We start from the raw sequence: 20478 nt of genomic DNA, 5'->3' as shown, positions 1-20478 counted from the left end.
AAACTAAAGAGCTTCTGCACAGCAAAACAATCAACAGAGTAAACAGACAACCTACAGAATGGGGAAAATTTTTGCAAACTATGCATCTAACAAAGGTCTAATAGCCAGCATCTATAAGGAACTTAAACAAATTTACAAGAAAAAAACAAACAACCCCATTAAAAAGTGGACAAAGGACATAAACAGATACTTTTCAAAAGAAGACACATGTGTGGCCAACAGTCATGTGAAAAAAAGCTCAACATCATTGATCATTAGAGAAATGCAAATCAAAACCACAATGAGATACCATCTCACACCAGTCAGAATGGCTATAACTAAAAACTCAAAAAAAAAATAACAGATGCTGACGAGGTTGCAGAGAAAAACGAATGCTTATACACTGTTGGCAGGAGTGTAAATAAGTTCAACCATGGTGGAAGACAGTGTGGTGATTCCTCAAAGACATAAAAACAAAAATACCATTTGACACAGCAATCCCATTACTGGGTATATACCCAAAAGAATATGAATTGTTCTATTATAAAAACACATGCAGGCATATGCTCCTTGCAGCACCATTCACAAGGGCAAAGACATGGAATCAACCTGAACGCCCATCAATGATAGACTGGATAAAGAAAATGTAGTACATATACACCATGGAATACTATGCAGCCATAAAAAAGAATGAGATCATATCCTTTCCAGGGGCATGGATGGAGCTGGAGGCCATTATCCTTAGCAAACTAGCACAGGAACAGAAAAACAAATACTACATGTTCTCACTTACAAGTGGGAGCTAAATGATTAGAACACATGGACACATAGAGGGGAACAACACACAGTGGGGCCTATCAGAGGGTGGAAGATAGGAGGAGGCAGAGGATGAGAAAAATAACTGAGTACTAGGCTTAATACCTGGTGATGAAATAATCTGTACAACAAACCCCCATGACAGAAGTTTACCTATGTACCAAGCCTGTACATGTACCCCAGAACTTAAAAGTTAAAAAAAAATTTCCTCTTCTCTTCCTCTGGGACTCAATTATATGTTATAAATTGAGTGACAGTATCCCACCAGTTTCTTACATTTTTCCATTCTTTTTTTCCTCTGAGCTTCAATTTGAATGATTTTGATTGACCAATCTTTCAGTTCACAGATCCTTTCTCTTACTGTTTCCAGAATGCTTTTAAGTCCTTCAATGAATTATCCATTTCAAATACTGTATTTTTTAGATCTAGAATTTTTATTTGGTTCTCTTCCATTTTCACTGTCTTCAAAATTCCCATTTTGTCCACCTTTTGTACACCGTTTCCACGTTGATATGTTTATGACAGTTATTTTAAAGTTCTTGTCTCTAATTTGAACATCTGGGTCATCTGTGGGTTTACTTCTATTGACTGCTTTTATCCCTCCATAAGTGGTAATTTTTTATTGTATGAATGGACATTATAAATGACAAAGACTGGATTTTAAAAATATCTTCCTCTAAAAAGTGTTCAGTTCTATTTTGGAAGGCAATTCCTGGCAGATTATGTTCGTCCTACAGAGGCTTCGTTAGAGGATGGGTCTATTTCAGTTTCTGTAGAACATGGTCCTTGCTCTTAAAACTTGGCCTTTCTGGGATCTCAGCTGAATTCTGGGACTGTTTAATGAGAACTCTCGGCTTTCGCTCAGACTCCAATAACTCTGAATTTGGACTTCTGAATTTTCTAGTCAGCTCTCAGCCCTCCAGCGTCTGTTCTCTGTAGTTTCTCCTGGAGGCTTACCCTGTACACACACAACTTATTTTCAGCCAAGAACCTGAGGAGAATACCTACATAGATTTCTGGGCTCTTTATCTGCTATTCCTTTTTCTTTAGAACCCTGCTCAACAAATTCCAGCCCCCATAGGAGCCCTAAATTGCCATCTCTGCTTTCTCTTCTTCCTCTGCTCAGCGTCTGCTTCCTCCGCGCACCAAGACTGCCATTCTCTGCTTGGGTTTCACTCCGCTGTGTGGGAATCACTGCCAGATAAAAAGCTGCTGTAAATGAGCTCACCGCTTGCGCGTCCCTTCTCTTTAGAAGTGCCTCCCTCCACTTTCCATTGTCCAATGCCAGGATATAGTTCCTTCATGTATTTTTCTGTTTCATAGCTGTTCAGAGCAGACGAGTGAATCCAATACCAGCTATTCCAGCATGGCCAGAACCAGAAATCCACTACTACTCATTCTTCAGTCTGAGTTTTTATATCACTTTCCCAGCAGCTTTCTGGAACAAGTAAACTAAGTTAAATCCACTTCCTATGTGTTTTCAGTTGTTAGTTTGTATGGATTTCAAAAATTTTAACCTAGATCTATGTTGTACATTTTAGCAAATTAAAGTCCTAAAGCATATGCAATGTAATTTTATTTTATCCTAATTATATACTATATAAAGTCAAGAATTTCTACAATGGTTAAAACAAAGAAACAACTTTTTTCTTACTCCCGCCTGTATTAATCATGGCTTTTTGTTGTTTTTGTTGTTTGTTTAGGTTTGATATTTTTGAGACAGGGTCTCACTCTGTCACTCAAGCTGGAGTGCAGTGATAGGATCATGGCTCACTGAAACCTCAAACTACTGGGTGCAAGCCATCCTCTGCCTCAGCCTCCGGAGTAGCTGGCACTACAGCTACATGCCACCACACCCAGTTAATTTTTTAATATTTCTTTTGTAGAGATGGGGTCTTGCTATATTGACCAGGCCAGTTTTGAACTCCAGGCCTCAAGCATTCCTCCTGCTTTGGCCTCCCAAAATCCTGGGATTATAGGCGTGAGCCACTATGCTCAGTCAATCACATTTTGTTTTGTTTTTAAGAAAAAAAAAAAAAAAAAAGCTTCTGTAAGTTATGATGTTCTGGCATCTTAAAAAGCTTGTTGAGGGAGAGACTTCCACTCCCAGGGTTAGACTGCTAGAGACAGCAAAGGCTTAGCAGAGAGCACATCTTTTATTTGCAAACTAACCAATCCCAAGGCTATATATAGCTCCACCCACTTTTTTTTTTTTTTTTGGTCTCACTCTGTTGCCCAGGCTGGAGTGCAGTAGTGCCATCTTGGCTCACTGCAAACTCTGTCTCTCGGGTTCAAGCGATTCTCTTGCCTCAACCTCCCAGGTAGCTGGGATTACAGGCATGTGCCACTACACCCGGCTAACTTTTGTATTCTTAGTAGAGACGGGTTTCACCATGTTAGCCAGGCTGGTCTCGAACTCCTGACCTTAAGTGATCCGCTCTCCTCGGCCTCCCAAAGTGCTGGGATTATAGGCATGAGCCACCGTGCCCAGCCAACCACCTCCTAATCTAATTCTCACACACATTTCTCTTGCCCTAAATTATCCCAGGGCCAGGTATTAGAAAACTAGCAGACCATTTCTATAACCCAAAAACCCCTGAAATTATTCAAACTAGCCAATCCTAAACTGGTTTCCTGCCTTGCCTTTCCCTCAGCAACCCCCAAAAGGCCTAGACTCTCCCCTCACTCCTGTCTTCTGCCTCCTGACCATTCTGATACTTCCCCTGTGGCCCTCAGTGGTGTGTCATGTCCCCTACTCTCAGAGAATATAACAAATTCTTTTTTCAATGACAGTACCTCTCCACGTTTTCATACAGTCATAATTCTGTAAGTTAAATCCTGTGTGTAATTTTAGAATTCCACCCCACCCACCCCCTAATTTCCATTCCTCAGAAGCTGCCTTTTCGACCTCTAAATAAATTTCTCTAAGTTTTGCCTTCATGTTTCTAAGTAACATGCTTATATTATTCATTGATTTTTTTTTAGTTTGAAATACTAACTACTAACTGCATATTGTGGAAGAAAAATATTATCTCTCAATTCTCCCCCGACAGTTTTCATACTTCTCGCCATTCCTCCAATATATTCTATAACATACATTTTTGTTAGAGTTAGTGTTTATATTAGTTTATATGTATAACTGTCATTCAGAATTTAACAATATATTACAATAATTATATTTCCTTTCCTGTATCATTTTTAATTTCCCTGTAGTTAACGTGTCTTGCTTTTTTATGTTTCTTTGTTTGCTTGTCCAATTTTCTGTGTAATTATTAAGTCATTCTCAAACTTTCTATTAGACTTCCATTAAAACTGTCCTTTTAATGTGCTCGAACTAACAGTACCTATTTAAATAAATACAGGAAACAGATTTTGATTATGCTAATGAAGATAAACACCTTACTATATACTTTACATTATTTTCAAGTATTAATGTTTCAAATTTTATTTAAATGGACATATATCCCCCAAATTCTTGAGAATTTGCCAATGAAGCTTAGGAAAACTATTTGCAGAGTAAAACAAACAGTATGTATTGTCTCCAGCAAAACTATTCCTTGTTTTTTCGTTGCTTAAAACAAACAAACAAATGAACAACAACAAAAAAAAACCTATGCTTAAAAAACTGTCTTCACAGTGTGGTGATTCCTCAAGGTTCTAGAACTAGAAATGCCATTTAACCCAGTGATCGCATTACTGGGTATATACCCAGAGGATTATAAATCATGCTACTATAAAGACACATGCACACGTATGTTTATTGCGGCACTATTCACAATAGCAAAGACTTGGAACCAACCCAAATGCCCATCAATGATAGACTGGATTAAGAAAATGTGGCACATATACACCATGGAATACTATGCAGCCATAAAAAAGGATGAGTTTGTGTCCTTTGCAGGGACATGGACGAAGCTGGAAACCATTATTCTTAGCAAACTATCACAAGGACAGAAAACCAAACACCACATGTTCTCACTCATAGATGGGAATTGAACAATGAGAATACATGGACACAGGGTGGGGAACATCACACACCAGGGCCTGTAGGGGGATAGGGGGCTAGGGAAGGGATAGCATTAGGAGAAATACCTAATGTAAATGATGAGTTGACAGGTGCAGCAAACCAACATGGCACATGTATACCTATGTAACAAACCTGCACATTGTGCACATGTACCCTAGAACTTAAAGTATAATTAAAAAAAACTAAAAACTGTCTTCATTACTCAACACTTAATCAGATAAAGTCTGAAAAATAATATGGAGCATAGAGGAGAAAAGGCTTTAGGATTTCCCTAAAATTCAACTAATGTAATAAATAATTGGACAAATCAATGAATCCTGCAGCTGTATGGAATAGTGTCATTCTTTTTTTTTTTTTTTTTTTTTTTTTTTTGAGACAGAGTCCAGCTTTGTTGCCCATGCTGGAGTGTGGTGGCATGATCTCAACTCACTGCAACCTCCACCTCCTGGGTTCAAGTGATTCTCCTGCCTCAGCCTCCCAAGTAGCTGGGATTACTGGTGTGCACCACCATGCCCGGCTAATTTTTGTATTTTTATTAGAGACAGGGTTTCACCATGTTGGTCAGGCTGGTCTCAAACTCCTGACATCAAGTAATCTGCCCACCTCAGCCTCCCAAAGTGCTGGGATTGCAGGCGTGAGACACTGTGCCCAGCCATTTTTTAAAAAGTTTTAAGATACATTTAAGATTCTAATAAGCCTAACTGTAAACAGAAACATAGTAAGTGCTTGTGTGTGAGGCAGTTTAATGAAGTCTGGTCTGAAACCAGACTGCCCACATTCCCAGCTCAACCACTTACCACTTACCAGCTCTATGACCTTAAGAAAGGTCCTTAACCACAGAGTGCCTCAGTTTCTTCATCCGTAAAATAAGGATGATTGTGTGTGTGTGTGTGTGTGTGTGTCTGGGTTGTAATAAAGACTAAGTTAATCCATGCAAAAATAATTAGAGACAAAGGGGAACACAGGATAGAAGAAAAGGAATGGGAAAGGAGATGGGAAAAACTCTAAGGCGGAAGACAGTAGATGGGAAGAGAAGAGCAAGATAGAGATTAATACATGCATAATGAATACTGGAAACCACAGACAGTAACATGTCAGGAAAGACATCTACTAAGATTATGCATTTCGCAGTAAAATTGTTTCTTTTTTTAAAACACCACTATAGCCCATAGTATAGAAATAGAATACTGTAAGATACCAAATAAAAAGGCACTCACTGCTTTTGTTTCTTTTCTACTCATTTTTATAAAAAGACAGAATTAGGGTAGAATATTTGGAACTATAAGGAGCCATTCTAATATCTAGAAGAGATACTAACATTACCTGTACAGAAAAATACTTCACTTCATTGAACTTAATTACAGTGCTCTTCTCATTGTTTTTTGATAGCAAGCTACACATTTTTGTACATTTCGCAGCTTTGTTTATAGAGATGCGAATGAATAAGTTAGCACAATGTTGTAAACTGACTGAAAATAGAATGATATTCAGGAAATAAATTTTGTTGTTATTGAACAATAATACATTATAAAATTAATACATTAAACGATTCAGACCAAAACCTAAGAATCAATCATGTAGCATTAAACAATAGAAAAAAGTATTCTAAAATAGTATTTTTGCCCATCACTGGTGGACACAATATAAGTAAAAGAAGGTTGATTCTTCCTTACATCTCTTATATTTTTAACTTCACATTTCCAACAAAATTCCTTTGCAAGTTTTTCTATGTATTAATTTCAAGGTGACTAAATATATGCAATATATAGTTGAAATTTTTCCTAAGGATAATTACGTAGAAATTCAAAATATTTAAAAATATATCAGATTAACTTATTTTTAATTTTGAGACAAAAAGTGTTCTACCCTAATTCACTTAAGAATATAGTTCATTTACAGGCCGGGCGCGGTGGCTCACGCCTGTAATCCCAGCACTTTGGGAGGCTGAGGCAGGTGGATCACGAGGTCAGGAGATCAAGACCATCCTGGCTAACACAGTGAAACCCCGTCTCTACTAAAAATACAAAAAATTAGCCAGGTGAGATGGCGGGCGCCTGTAGTCCCAGCTACTCGGGAGGCTGAGGCAGGAGAATGGTGTGAACCCCAGGGGGCAGAGCCTGCAGTGAGCCAAGATCGTGCCACTGCACTCCAGCCTGGGTGACAGCGAGACTCTGTCTCAAAAAAAAAAAAAGAAAGTTCAAAAAAAAAAAAAAAGAATATAGTTCATTTATACTATATTGGTCTGTATTGTATCTTTCATAGAATGCTACGGAATAAAACAATTTTGTTCCATGATTTAACTATCTTCAAAAATCTCTTTATACAGAATTATTTTTCAAAATTCTCTCTATATAAAAAAGAAACATCAAATCTCCATAATGAGGCTGGTTTTATGCTGTGATAAATCTAAAAATAAGCACTCAGCTTATTTAAAAAAGCACCAATATAAATTAAACCCTTTTAAAAATGTTTAAAGGAAGCACACATTACTTACAAATAAATTAGCAATATCATACAAGAAGATATATATTTTTCCTTTCATTTATATGGTGATTGTGGTGATTACAGATGGCTGAAAAGCTTTTGTTACTCCCACATCAAAAAGTCCACTTTATTTCCCCTGCCACTAAATCTGGGCTGGCTCTATGATTACATTAAACAATAAAATGTAATGGAACGTGACTAGGGTTGGGACTAGTAAGCCAAAAAGGCACTCACCTAGAGCACAAAATTTAAGGGGACACCAACAACTAGTAATCAAGATAAATAATATATTACTGTGATATATTTTTAAATTAAAATTAATAAACGGGGATAAAACATGATAGGACTCAGGGAAAGAGAGAGAGAGATCCAACCATTTCAGTATCCCTGCTAAGTCTAGCCTTCCATGCATCCCCACTAAAGCAACCAGACATGTAAATGGGCCACTTCAGATATTCCAGCCCTTTTGAGCTGTCAGACAATGATAGCCCAAGCTTTTATATCATGAAGCAGAAGAAGCAACTAGTGAATGAACAGTAGTGATTGATGATAAAATGGTCAATGTGTTAAGCCACTAAGTTTTGGAATGGTTTGTAATGCAGCAATGGATAACTGAAACAGTGAGATATAATTACTATGATTCTTAAATCAAAAGAAAGGATACTCTTAGGCGTAAAATGTCTGCAGTTCTTTATATGAATGCCCAGGCAGCCAACCTGCAACAATCAAAACAAAAATACAGACAGTGAATGCATTTAAAAAGTTAACTGTTCTTTAACTTTACACTGAACTCTATTTTTAAAAAGTAAAACTCCACGTTGTTGGTTTTTCTCATTCTAAATATTGTTTCTCATGAAAAATATCTAGTTAATAGAAATCATCAGAAAGCAGAAATACAGAAGAAAAATGGGCAGGCCACATTCAAAGTAAACCTAAAAGGAACAAGAATACAAAGCCAAAGAATAATTCATTATTAACATAAATCTGATCATCACTCTTTAAATTGTTTTTATTTGATATTAGGTGAGAACTGATAAAATATAGCACCCTACATATAAAATTAAGAAATGTGCCTTATTTCAGACAAACTCTTTTATCCAGTATCCTAAGACCACTTAATTCATTCAGCAATGTTTCATTGGCTATAACATGCCAGGGACTGTAAAATATTCATGCTCTTGCACCAAGTTTTTCTAAATGTTAAAGAAAATCGCATCATGTGCTTAACCAAAAAATCAAATACAAAATAAATGCAGGAACATCTGAATCCTAATATGAGAATTAGCCAAATATATTTAGCCATGTTTAGTATTTAAAACCAAGTAAAAATAACAGAAATATTAAACATTGTATATGATAGGAGGCAGAGGGACAAGAAAAATTCTTATTTCATACCCAGTTACCATTCTAATAGTGTTCAGAAAATAAAAATAACTGTAAATGAATGTCATGATATTTGACAGTTCTATATGCATGTAGATTCTCATGTCTTGTTCTGTACTTTGAAAACAGAGTAACAGAATTTTCTGGTTCTCAGCCTAGATACTGGGTCCTCCCTCTGTGGTGTGTGTGTGTGTGTGTGTGTGTGTGTGAGTGTGTGTGAGAGAGAAAAGGGGGGGTGTTTGCTTTTGTTTCTAGGAGGTTTTTTGGATGGGGAAGGGGTGCAGGATCAATTTTCAAACTTTAGCATGATCTAGCAATAAATAAAATCACTTTAAGAGCTCAGTAAAATTACTGATTCCCAGGCTCCTCTCCTAGAGATTCTAAGTTAGCAGATCTTAGGTGGAGCCTCAAGTTAATGTTTTATAAAAAGCATCTCAGGTAATTCTGATGTAACTAGATTTGGGAATCCCTAACATAGAAGATATTATTTCTGTGAATCAGGATGTTTTCTATAATTTCAGTGATTATTACAATGTTTTTCTGACTCATAAAAATGAAAAATTCATAAATATGTCATCAGAGAGGACCATTTTCTGCATATACTGTTTGATTATCAAATAATAACTTACACAGGTTTTGAGGGTTACTCATACATACCACATCCCCAAGTGGCACCAAATTTGGTGTCTCCTGTGTTATTTCCAGTTCTTCACTATCAGACCCTTTAAGAGTTTTTCTCAGCATCTACAATGTAAATAAATTAAGATTTAAGAAGAGAAAGAAAAACATAACTAGGTGAAACATCAATTCAATAATTATTGTATGAATCTCTAGTAAGTATCAGGTCTCCTCAGTAGTGGGGTATTAATATGATTAAGAAACTCATCCCTATCCTCAATAAGAAGTCAGTAGAGAAATAAAAATGTACACAAATATAAAATTAAGGGAATCATGAAAGAAAAGTACATAGTTCTTCAGTTTGTTAAGAGATTGAATATTTAGTAGGATATCTTGAAAAGCTTATAAGGAGAATTCCAGTTGGCCCTAGTATAGGAGATGCCTTGAGTCTGAATCTCTACTCAATCAAATATATATACACATACACACATACACACACACACACATATATATGCACACACGCACACACATATACACACATATATATGCACATGCACATACACACTATAGGGACAGAAAGCAAGGAAAGAGAAATCTTAAGAGATGCTGGAAAAGAACAGAGAGGCGTAGGGAACACAAAAGGAAGCACAGACAAAATCATCCTGAGAAAGAGAAAGTTCAACATTGAGCACAAAAATTCTGACCACAGGTCTAGGAGTTAGTAGTTCACAACAATGGCCATAGAGAAGGGACCTGAAAGAGAAGGACCAGAAGTAGCTCCTCATGATGAGCACTGCTTCTGGGGTGAAGGCGTCAGAGAAGAAGAGGTATCCCTGCATACATGGCAGGGAAGAGAAAGAAGGATGTAAGAGGGGCAAATTAAGCATACCAGAAAAACCGAAGAGAACAATAGGTTATGCCCCTACTTTCCTCTTACCTCCCATCAATTACAACTTCATCCATTTTAAAAAACTACTTCAATACACTGAAAGAAGAGAGTACACTTAAACTATGGCAAAAAAATGACCATGGCCAACAAATACGGAAAATCTGACCAACTCCATTAAAAGCTATTATAAGGAGAAAATGGGGAGAAATCTTCAGATGACAAAAATTCTTCCTCTCAAATAACCACAAAACAGAAGTAAATTACAACATAAGATTTCAAACTGAATTAAGTATCTTCAAACAAGCATTTGGAGATGTTTTTAAGCCTACAATTAACAATTCATTTATTTACTCAACAATTAAAACAGAAGTTGACCAAAGAGAAGAAAGAAAAAATGAAATGAGTTTTGATCAATTCAGGAAAGAAATTTTTAAAAAAGACAAACCATCCCAGAAATAAATACTAAATTACAAAGTACCCAAGGTAGCATCGATTCAAATAAAAAGTTTATAAGGGGCATTGAAGAAGATAAGAACCAGTGAAGAGAATGATAATGAGATAGAGAAAGAAGGATAAAGAGTCAGAGAAAAATGGTTGAATTGGAAGGCAGGAAAATGAAAAATCCTCGAAGAAGTAAAACGAAACAATGGAGGAAAAACTAAAGTTTAAAGTTATAATCCAAGAAAAATTTAAGTAATAAGAGAAAAATCTGTATGTGGATAGGACTCACCATGTGTCTAGAAAAACTGGCTCATAATGATCAACTCCAAGATATGTCCTAGTAAAATTATTAGGCTTTATAAAGACATCTTGCCTACAGGCAAATGACCAAATTATCTATGAAGATAAGAAATAAGACTAGCATCATATTTCTCAAGGGCAACATACAAAGCAATGCAAGTACAGAGCTGTATTTTTATAAAGTTCAAGGCAAGAAAGGTCAAGCCAAGGATTTTTATCCAACCAAGTCTATTTTTATCCAACAAAGTAACAGCATTCAAGTATCAAGGCTATTTTAAAAAATACATGAAACAGGCATTCCAGATAACACTTTACTCTTGAGCCCCTCCCAAGAAATCTACTAAAAGATGAGCTTCAACCAAACCAAAAGAGAGCGGGGAAAACTTCAGGATAAGACTTATGGAGAGGACAGGCACAGTGGCTCACACCTGTAATCCCAACACTTTGGGAGGCCAAGTTGGGTGTATCACTTGAGGCCAGGAGTTTGAGACCAGCTTGAGCAACATGGCGAAAACCCACCTCTACTAAAAATACAAAAGTTAGCTGGGCGTGGTGGTGCACACCTGCAATTCCAGCTACTTGGGTGACTGAGGCAGGAGAATCGCTTCAACCTGGGAGGTGGAGATTGCAGTGAGCCAAGATCGCACCACTGCACTCCAGCTTGGGCGATAGAGTGAGACTCTGTCTCAAAAAAAAGGACTTATGGAGAGCAGTTAACATATTTAATTGCAGAGTTAAGACTAAAGATTCAAATGTTACTACTACAGAAACCACCAAACAACTATAATAAATAATAAGAGAGAAACAAAGGAACGAAGGACACATAAAACAACCAGAAATTAATTAATAAAATGATGAGAATAAGCCCCCACCTATCAATAATAACCTCGAATGTGAATGAATTAAGCTCTCCACTTCAAAGTATACACTGGCTAAATGGATAAAAAAAAAACATGACCTGATCTTTCAGATTTGGGTAAAAGAAGCCAGACCTACTGAGTTTACATTTTGTTTCTGCCCTCTCTGGCTGTGTTACGCTGGGCAAGTTGCTTAACCTCTCTAAGCCACAGATGCTGCATGCAATTTGCTGAATCATAACAGAACCTATCTTATGGGGCTCTTGTGAGACTTAAGGAAATTAATATAAATAGGTCAGACATGGTGGCTCACACCTGTAATCACAGCAATTTGGGAGGTCAAAGCAGGAGGATTGCTTGAGCCTAGGAGTTCAAGACCAGCCTGGGTAACCTAGTGATACCCGCCCCCATCTCTACAAAAGATAAAAGTAAATTAGCCTGGTGTGATGGCACATGCCTGTGGGCTGAGGTGGGATCATTGCTTGAGCCCAGGAGTTCAAGGCTGTAGTGAGCTATGATTTTGCCACAGCACTCCAGCCTGGGGGACAGGGCAAGACTCTGTCACACACACACACAAAATTAATATAAAGAAAGCAACTAATATACAGTACCTGGTATACGGTAATCAATACTTCAGAGTTTACTCTAGTTAAAAACCGAATTGTCTTTCCCAAAAATGCATGTATTGCAATCCTCACTCCTTGTGCCTCAGAATGTGACTGTATTTGGAGATAGGATTTTTAAAGAGGTAATTAGATTAAAATGAGGTCATCAGGGTGGACCCTAATCCCACATGCTAAGAAGAGAGGTCTCAGAAGAAACCAACCCTACCACCTTAATTTTGGACTTCCAAGCCCCAAAACTGTGAGAAAATAAATGTCTGAGGTTTAAAATACCCAGTCTGTGGAGCTTTGTCATGCAGCTCTAGCAACGAATGCTGCTTGCATTATGGGACAGCAATGCTAGATTTTACATATGGTAAGCATTCCTTCTATAAGCATTTATTAGCACCTACTACCTGCTGGCTGGGCTGGGACTCATATAGGGTAATTGCCTCCAGCATAATTTTTTTGGGTCGTGGGGGAGACAGGGTCTTGCTCTGTCACCCAGGATGGACTGCAGTGGTGCGATCATAGCTCACTATAGCCTCAAACTCCTGGGCTCAAGTGATCCTCTCACCTTGGCCTCTCAAAGTACTAGGATTAGAGGCATCAGCCATCACACCCAGCCTCAGGCACAAAACTTAATTGAATGCCAAAAAACTCAGTCACCATGATAATAATATGTATACTTTTTTTTAAATTTTGGTAGAGGGGAAGGGGCATGGAGCTCTCACGCTCTCTCTGGGCGTGTGACCCTCCAGGAATATTTTAATGCATGTTTTTAAAAAAATCAAAATGTTTTCCCCACTTCTCACTATTGCACTTGACCAATATTAAAAAGAAAATAGGCTGGACATGGTGGCTCATGCCTATAATCCCAGCACCTTGGGAGGCCAAAGTGGGCAGATCATTTGAGCCCTGGAGTTCCAGACCAGCCTGGGCTGCATGGCAAAACCACGTCTCTACAAAATATACAAAAATTAGCCAGGCATGGTGGCGAGTGCCTACAGTCCTAGCTACTCAGGAGGCTGAGTTGGGAGGATCACCTGAGCCCGGGAGGTTTAGGCTGCAGTGAACTGTGATTATGCCACTACACTCCAGCCTCTGTGACAGGGTGAGATCCTGTCTCAAAAAAAAAGGAAAAAAAAAAAAAAAAGAGAAAGAAAGAAATAAAAATGCAAAGAAGTTGATTAAAAAAAAAAAAAACATGACCCACCTACATGCTGCCTATAAGAAACTCATCTCATCTGTAAAGGCACATATAGAATAAAAGTAAAGGCATAGAAAAAAATATTCCAAGAATAGCTATGCCATGAGCAGAAGCAGCTATGGTTATATCAGATAAAATAGACTTAAAGTAAAAAACAGTAAAGAGACAATTTAAAAAAAGGTCATTAGGTCATTATATAATGATAAACGTGTCAATTCAGCAAGAGGATATAACAATTCTAAATAAATTATGTACCCAACACCAGAGTACTCAGATATATAAATAGTATTACATCCAAAGGGAAGGATAGACTCCAATACAATAATATCTGGGGACTTTAACACACTACTCTCAGCATTAGACAGATCATCTAGACAGAAAACTAACAGAGAAACACTGGATTTAAATTACACATTAAACCAAATAGACCTAACAGACATTTACAGAATATTTCATCCAACAGCTACTGAATACCCACTCTTCTCACCACCACATGGAAAATTCTCCATGACAGACTATATCTTAGGACACAAAACAAGTCTTACCAAATTTTAAAACATCAAAATCATATCAAGTATCTTCTGAGAACACAATGGAATAAAACTAGAAATCAGTAACAAGGGGAACTTTGGAAGCTGTACAAACACATGTAAATTAACAACATGCTCTTCAATGATCATTGAGTCAAGAAAGAAATTAAACAGAAAATTAAAAAATTTCTTGAAACACATACAAATTGAAACACAACATACCAAAACTATGGGATATAGCAAAAGCAGTGCTAAGAGGGAAGATTATAGCAGTAAGCACCTATATCAAAGAAGTAGAAAGGTTTCAAATAAACAATCTAACAATGCACATCAAGAAAGAAGAAAAGCAAGAATAAACCAAACCTAAAATTAGTGGAAGAAAAGAAATAACAAAGATCAGAGCAGAAGTAATTGAAATAGAACCTTTAAAAAGTACAAAGAATCAGCAAAACAAAAATTTGATTTTTGACCTTACTGAAGTAACCAAGAAAAAGAGAGAGAACCTCAAATAAACAAACTCAGAAATGAAAAAGGAAATATAACTTACGTCACAGACATAAAAAAGATTACTAGAGACTATTAGAAACAGCTATACACTAACAAATTGGAAAACCCAGAAGAAATGGATAAATTCCTAGACAAATACAAGTGACCAATATTGATTTAGGAAGAAATAGAAAGCCTGAACAATACACAAGTAATGAGATTGAAGCTGTAATAAGATGTCTCTTGGCTAGGCACGGTGGCTCACGCCTGTAATCCCAGCACTTTGGGAGGCTGAGGCAGGCGGATCATGAGGTCAGGAGATCGAGACCATCCTGGCTAACACAATGAAACCCCGTCTCTACTAAAATATATGAAAAAAAAATTAGCCGGGTGTGGTGGTGGGTGCCTGTAGCCTCAGCTACTCGGGAGGCTGAGGCAGGAGAATGGCATCAACCCGGGAGGCAGAGCTTGTAGTGAGCCAAGATTGCGCCACTGCACTCCAGCCTAGGTGACAGTGCGAGACTCTGTCTCAAAAAAAAAAAAAATGTCTCTCAACAAAGAAAAGTCGCAGACCACATGACTTCACTGCTGAATTCTACAAAACTGTCAAAGAAGAAATAACATGAATTCTCCTCAAACTATTTCAAAAAATGAAGAAGACAGAATTCTCCCTGACACGTTCTTTGAGGCCAGTATTACCCTGATACAAAAACCAGATAAGGATACAATAACAAAAAAGAAATCTACAGGTCAATATCCCTAATGAACATAGATGCAAAAATCTTCAACAAAATACTAGCAAACTGAATGAAACAGCATATCAAAAAGATAATATATATATACCATGATCAAATGGGATTTATCCCAGGGAATGCAAGGGTGGTTCAACACAGGCAAATCAATGAACATCAAACATCATATCAACAGAATTAAGGCAAAAACCAAATGATCATCTCAATAGACACAGAAAGCATTTGATAAAATTCAACATCCCTTCACGATAAAAAAAATTCAACAAACTGGCAAAGAAGGAATGTACTTCAACATAATAAAGCCCATATATAACAAATGCATGGCTAACATCATACTGAATGGGGAAGAGCTAAAAGCTTTTCCTCTAAGAACTAGAATAAGACAAGAATGCCCACTTTCACCACTATACTGAAAGTCCCAGCCAGAGTAATCTGGCAAGAGAAAAAAAAATAAAAGGCACCCAAATTGGAAAAGGGAAAGTCAAATTGTCCCTATTTGCTAATGATATGATCTTTTATCTAGAAAAACCTATAGATTCCTACAAAAAACTCCTCTATCTGATAAATAAATTCAGTAAAGTTACAGCATACAAAATCAACATAATGTTATGAAACTAGAAATCAATAATGGGAAATTTGGAAAATTCACAAAGACATGGAAATTAACAACAGGCTTCTGAACAACTAATGGATCAAAGAAGAGATCAAATAGAAATCAAAAAATATTTTGAGACCAATAAAAATGGAAACACAATATACTCAAACTTATGGGATGCTGCGAAAGCAGTTATAAGAGGGAAGGTTGTAACAATAAATATCTATATCACAAAAGAAGATCTCAAATAAACAACCTAACTTTACACTTTTAATAACTGTATAGCAAAAACAAAGTAAGCCCAAAGTTAGCAGGAGAAAAAAAAAAAGATCGGAGCAGAAATAAAATAGAGAACAGAAAAATCGTTTTAAACATTAATGAAACTAGGATTGCACAGCAAAAAGCACTATGGACAGTCAAAAAAAAAAAACAACTGTTGAATTATGAAAAAATATTTGTGACACTTATCACAGATGAAGGCTAGTATCCCTAACAATTAAAGGATTTTTGAAAATGTCCTAATATCTTCCAACAACTTTGAAAAGGTGAGTTTCAATTTGATTCCCCTTTGCCGTTTAGGTCTCCACGCTCTAGTGGTACTACTAAGCATAGCGGTAAACACAAGAGTTTCAGGAGGCCAATAATTCACTTTGTAGACAGGACGCAGATTTGCTTCTGCAGATTCACTCTGTAATAACTTCAGGAATGAAAACAGGGGTAACTAAAGTTTCTGAAGTTTAGCCCTGTAACCAAATAAATGAAATCCCAGTGATGATGATGATGGTGACAGCAGCTAACTTTTGACTCTGTACTTTGTTCTTTGTACTGTGCTAAACTCTTTATATCATTATTTCCTTTCGTTCTCCTTTAAGTAAGGTAGGTAGTAATTGTCTTCATTGAACAGTGAATAAAACAAGACTCTAACAAGTTAAATAATTGCCCAAGGTCCCACAGGTCAACTCTTTCTCAGGTATTACCACCCTCTAATTTAGAGGGTTTCAAAAGGATTAAAGGGATCTGAGCACGGTGGCTCACACCTGTAATCCCAGCACCTTGGGAGGCCAAGGTGGGTGGATCACCTGAAGTCAGGAGTTCAAGTCCAGCATCATCAACATGGCAAAACCCTGTCTCTACTAAAAATACAAAAATTCATCTGGCGTGGTGGTGGGTGCCTGTAATCCCAGCTACTCAGGAGGTTGAGGCAGGAGAATCACTTGAACCCGGGAGGCGGAGGTTCTTGTGAGCTGAGATCGTGCCACTGCACTCCAGCCTGGGGGAGGGCGACAGAGTGAGACTCTGTCTTGAAAAAAAAAAAAAAAAAGCCAAGATGGCCGAATAGGAACAGCTCCAGTCCGCAGCTCCCAGTGTCAGCGACACAGAAGACAGGTGATTTCTGCATTTCCAACTGAGGTACTGGGTTCATCTAACTGGGGCTTGTCAGACAGTGGGTGCAGCCCACGGAGCAGGGTGGGGCATCACCTCACCCAGGAAGTGGAAGGGGTCGGGGAATTCCCCTTCCTAGCAAAGGGAAGTCATGACAGATGGCACCTGGAAAATCGGGACACTCCCACCCTAATACTGCACTTTTCCAATGGCCTTAGCAAACGGCACACCAGGACATTATATCCTGCGCCTGGCTCGGAAGGTCCCACGCCCACGGAGCTTTGCTCACTGCTAGCACAGCAGTCTGAGATCCAACTGCAAGGTAGAAGCAAGGCTGGGGGAGGGGCATCCTCCATTGCTGAGGCTTGAGTAGGTAAACAAAGCGGCTGGGAAGCTCAAACAGGGTGCAGCCCACCTCAGCTCAAGGAGGCCTGCCTGCCTCTGTAGACTCCACCTCTGGGGGCAGGGCATAGCTGAACAAAAGGCAGCAGAAACTTCTACAGACTTAAACATCCCTGTCTGACAGCTTGGAAGAGTAGTGCTTCTCCCAGCAAGAAGTTTGAGATCTGAGAATGGACAGACTGCCTCCTCAAGTGGGTCCCTGACCCCCGAGTAGACTAACTGGGAGACACCTCCCAATAGGGGCCGACTGACACCTCATACAACCGGGTGCCCCTCTGAAACAAAGCTTCCAGAAGAAGGATCAGACAGCAACATTTGCCGTTCTGCAATATTTGCTGTTCTGCAGCTCTTCACTGGTGATACCCAGGCAAAATGGGTCTGGAGTGGACCTCCAGCAAACTCCAACAGACCTGCAGCTGAGGGTCCTGACTGTTAGAAGGAAAACTAACAAACAGAAAGGACATCCACACCAAAACCTCATCTGTACATCACCATCATCAAAGACCAAAGGTAGATAAAACCACAAAGATGGGGAGAAACCACAGCAGAAAAGCTGAAAATTCTAAAAATCAGAGGGCCTCTTCCCCTCTAAAGGAACGCAGCTCCTTGCCAGCAAGGGAACAAAGCTGGACGGAGAATGAATTTGACGAGTTGAGAGAAGAAGGCTTCAGATGATCGGTAATAACAAACCTCTCCAAGCTAAAGGAGGATGTTCGAACCCATCGTAAAGAAGCTAAAAACCTTGACAAAAGATTAGATGAATGGCTAACTAGAATACACAGTGTAGAGAAGTCCTTAAATGACCTGATGGAGCTGAAAACCAAGGCACGAGAACCATGTGATACATGCACAAACTTCAGTAGCCGATTTGATCAAGTGGAATAAAGGGTATCAGTGATTGAAGATCAAATGAATGAAATGAAGCGAGAAGAGAAGTTTAGAGAAAAAAGAATAAAAAGAAATGAACAAAGCCTCCAAGAAATATGGGACTATGTGAAAAGACCAAATCTACGTCTGATTGGTATACCTGAAAGTGACAGGGAGAATGGAATCAAGTTGGAAAACACTCTTCAGGATATGATCCAGGAGAACTTCCCCAACCTAGTGAGGCAGGCCAACATTCAAATTCAGGAAATACAGAGAATGCCACAAAGATACTCCTCGAGAAGAGGAACTCAAAGACACATAATTGTCAGATTTACCAAAGTTGAAATGAAGGAAAAAATGTTAAGAACGGCCAGAGAGAAAGGTCGGGTTACCCACAAAGGGAAGCCCATCAGACTAACAGCAGATCTCTTGGCAGAAACTCTACAAGCCAGAAGAGACTGGGGGCCAATATTAAACATTATTAAAGAAAAGAATTTTCAACCCAGAATTTCATATCCAGCCAAACTAAGCTTCATAAGTGAAGGAGAAATAAAATCCTTTACAGACAAACAAATGTTGAGAGATTTTGTCACCACCAGGCTTGCATTAGAAGAGCTCCTGAAGATGGCCGAATAGGAACAGCTCCCGTCTACAGCTCCCAGCCTGAGCAACACAGAAGACGGGTGATTTCTGCATTTCTGTTTGAGGTACCGGTTTCATCTCACTAGGGAGTGCCAAACAGTGGGTGCAGGACAGTCGGTGAAGCGCACTGTGCACCAGCCGAAGCAGGGCGAGGCATTGCCTCACTCGGGAAGCGCAAGGGGTCAGGGAGTTCCCTTTCCTAGTCAAAGAAAGGGGTAACAGACAGCACCTGGAATATCGGGTCAGTCCCACCCTAATACTGCGCTTTTCCAACGGGTCTGGAAAACAGCACACTAGGAGATTGTGTCCCGCACCTGGCTCGGAGGGTCCTATGCCCACGGAGTCGGAGTCTTGCTGATTGCTAGCACAGCAGTCTGAGATCAAGCTGCAAGGCGGCAGCGAGGCTGGGGGAGGGGCGCCCGCCATTGCCCAGGCTTGCTTAGGTAAACAAAGCAGCCAGGAAGCTCGAACTGGGTGGAGCCCACCACAGCTCAAGGAGGCCTGCCTGCCTCTGTAGGCTCCACCTCTGGGGACAGGGCACAGACAAACAAAAAGTCAGAAGGAACCTCCACAGACTTAAATGTCCCTGTCTGACTGACAGCTTTGAAGAGAGTAGTGGTTCACCCAGCACGCAGCTGGAGATCTGAGAACGGACAGACAGCCTCCTAAAGTGGGTCCCTCACCCCTGAGCAGCCTAACTGGGAGGCACCCCCCAAGTAGGGATACACTGACACCTCACTTGGCCGGGTACTCCTCTGAGACAAAACTTGCCAGAGGAACTATCAGACAGCTGAATTTGTGGTCTCACGAAAATCCACTGTTCTGCAGCCACCGCTGCTGACACCGAGCCAAACAGGGTCTGGAGTGGACCTCTAGTAAACTCCAACAGACCTGCAGCTGAGGGTCCTGTCTGGTAGAAGGAAAACTAACAAACAGAAAGGACATCCACACCAAAAACCCATCTGTACATCACCATCATCAAAGACAAAAAGTAGATAAAACCACAAAGATGGGGAAAAAACAGAGCAGAAAAACTGGAAACTCTAAAAAGCAGAGCACCTCTCCTCCTCCAAAGGAACGCAGTTCCTCACCAGCAATGGACCAAAGCTGGATGGAGGATGACTTTGACGAGTTGAGAGAAGAAGGCTTCAGACGATCAAACTACTCCGAGCTACGGGAGGAAATTCAAAACAATAGCAAAGAAGTTAAAAACTC

At 39.1% G+C, this 20478-nt stretch overlaps 1 protein-coding gene across 2 annotated transcripts in view; it reads right to left on the bottom strand.

The window, feature by feature from the left end:
• Positions 1-20478, bottom strand: part of LOC116810447 (cation channel sperm-associated targeting subunit tau-like) — a 122260-nt gene that overhangs the window by 71175 nt on the left and 30607 nt on the right. For both annotated transcript variants that reach the window (XM_058439736.1, XM_032754951.2), the window contains 3 exons: positions 9347-9433; positions 7971-8022; positions 6146-6291 (listed from right to left, as the gene is read on the bottom strand). In XM_058439736.1, coding sequence (XP_058295719.1) covers positions 6146-6291; positions 7971-8022; positions 9347-9433 — 285 coding nt within the window. Of the gene's footprint in view, positions 1-6145; positions 6292-7970; positions 8023-9346; positions 9434-20478 lie in introns of those variants that run through there.

This window comes from Hylobates moloch, unplaced genomic scaffold (genome assembly GCF_009828535.3).
Source record: "Hylobates moloch isolate HMO894 unplaced genomic scaffold, HMol_V3 SCAFFOLD_1, whole genome shotgun sequence".
Lineage (NCBI taxonomy): Eukaryota > Metazoa > Chordata > Mammalia > Primates > Hylobatidae > Hylobates > Hylobates moloch.
This window is presented reverse-complemented; position numbering and strand designations above follow the sequence as displayed.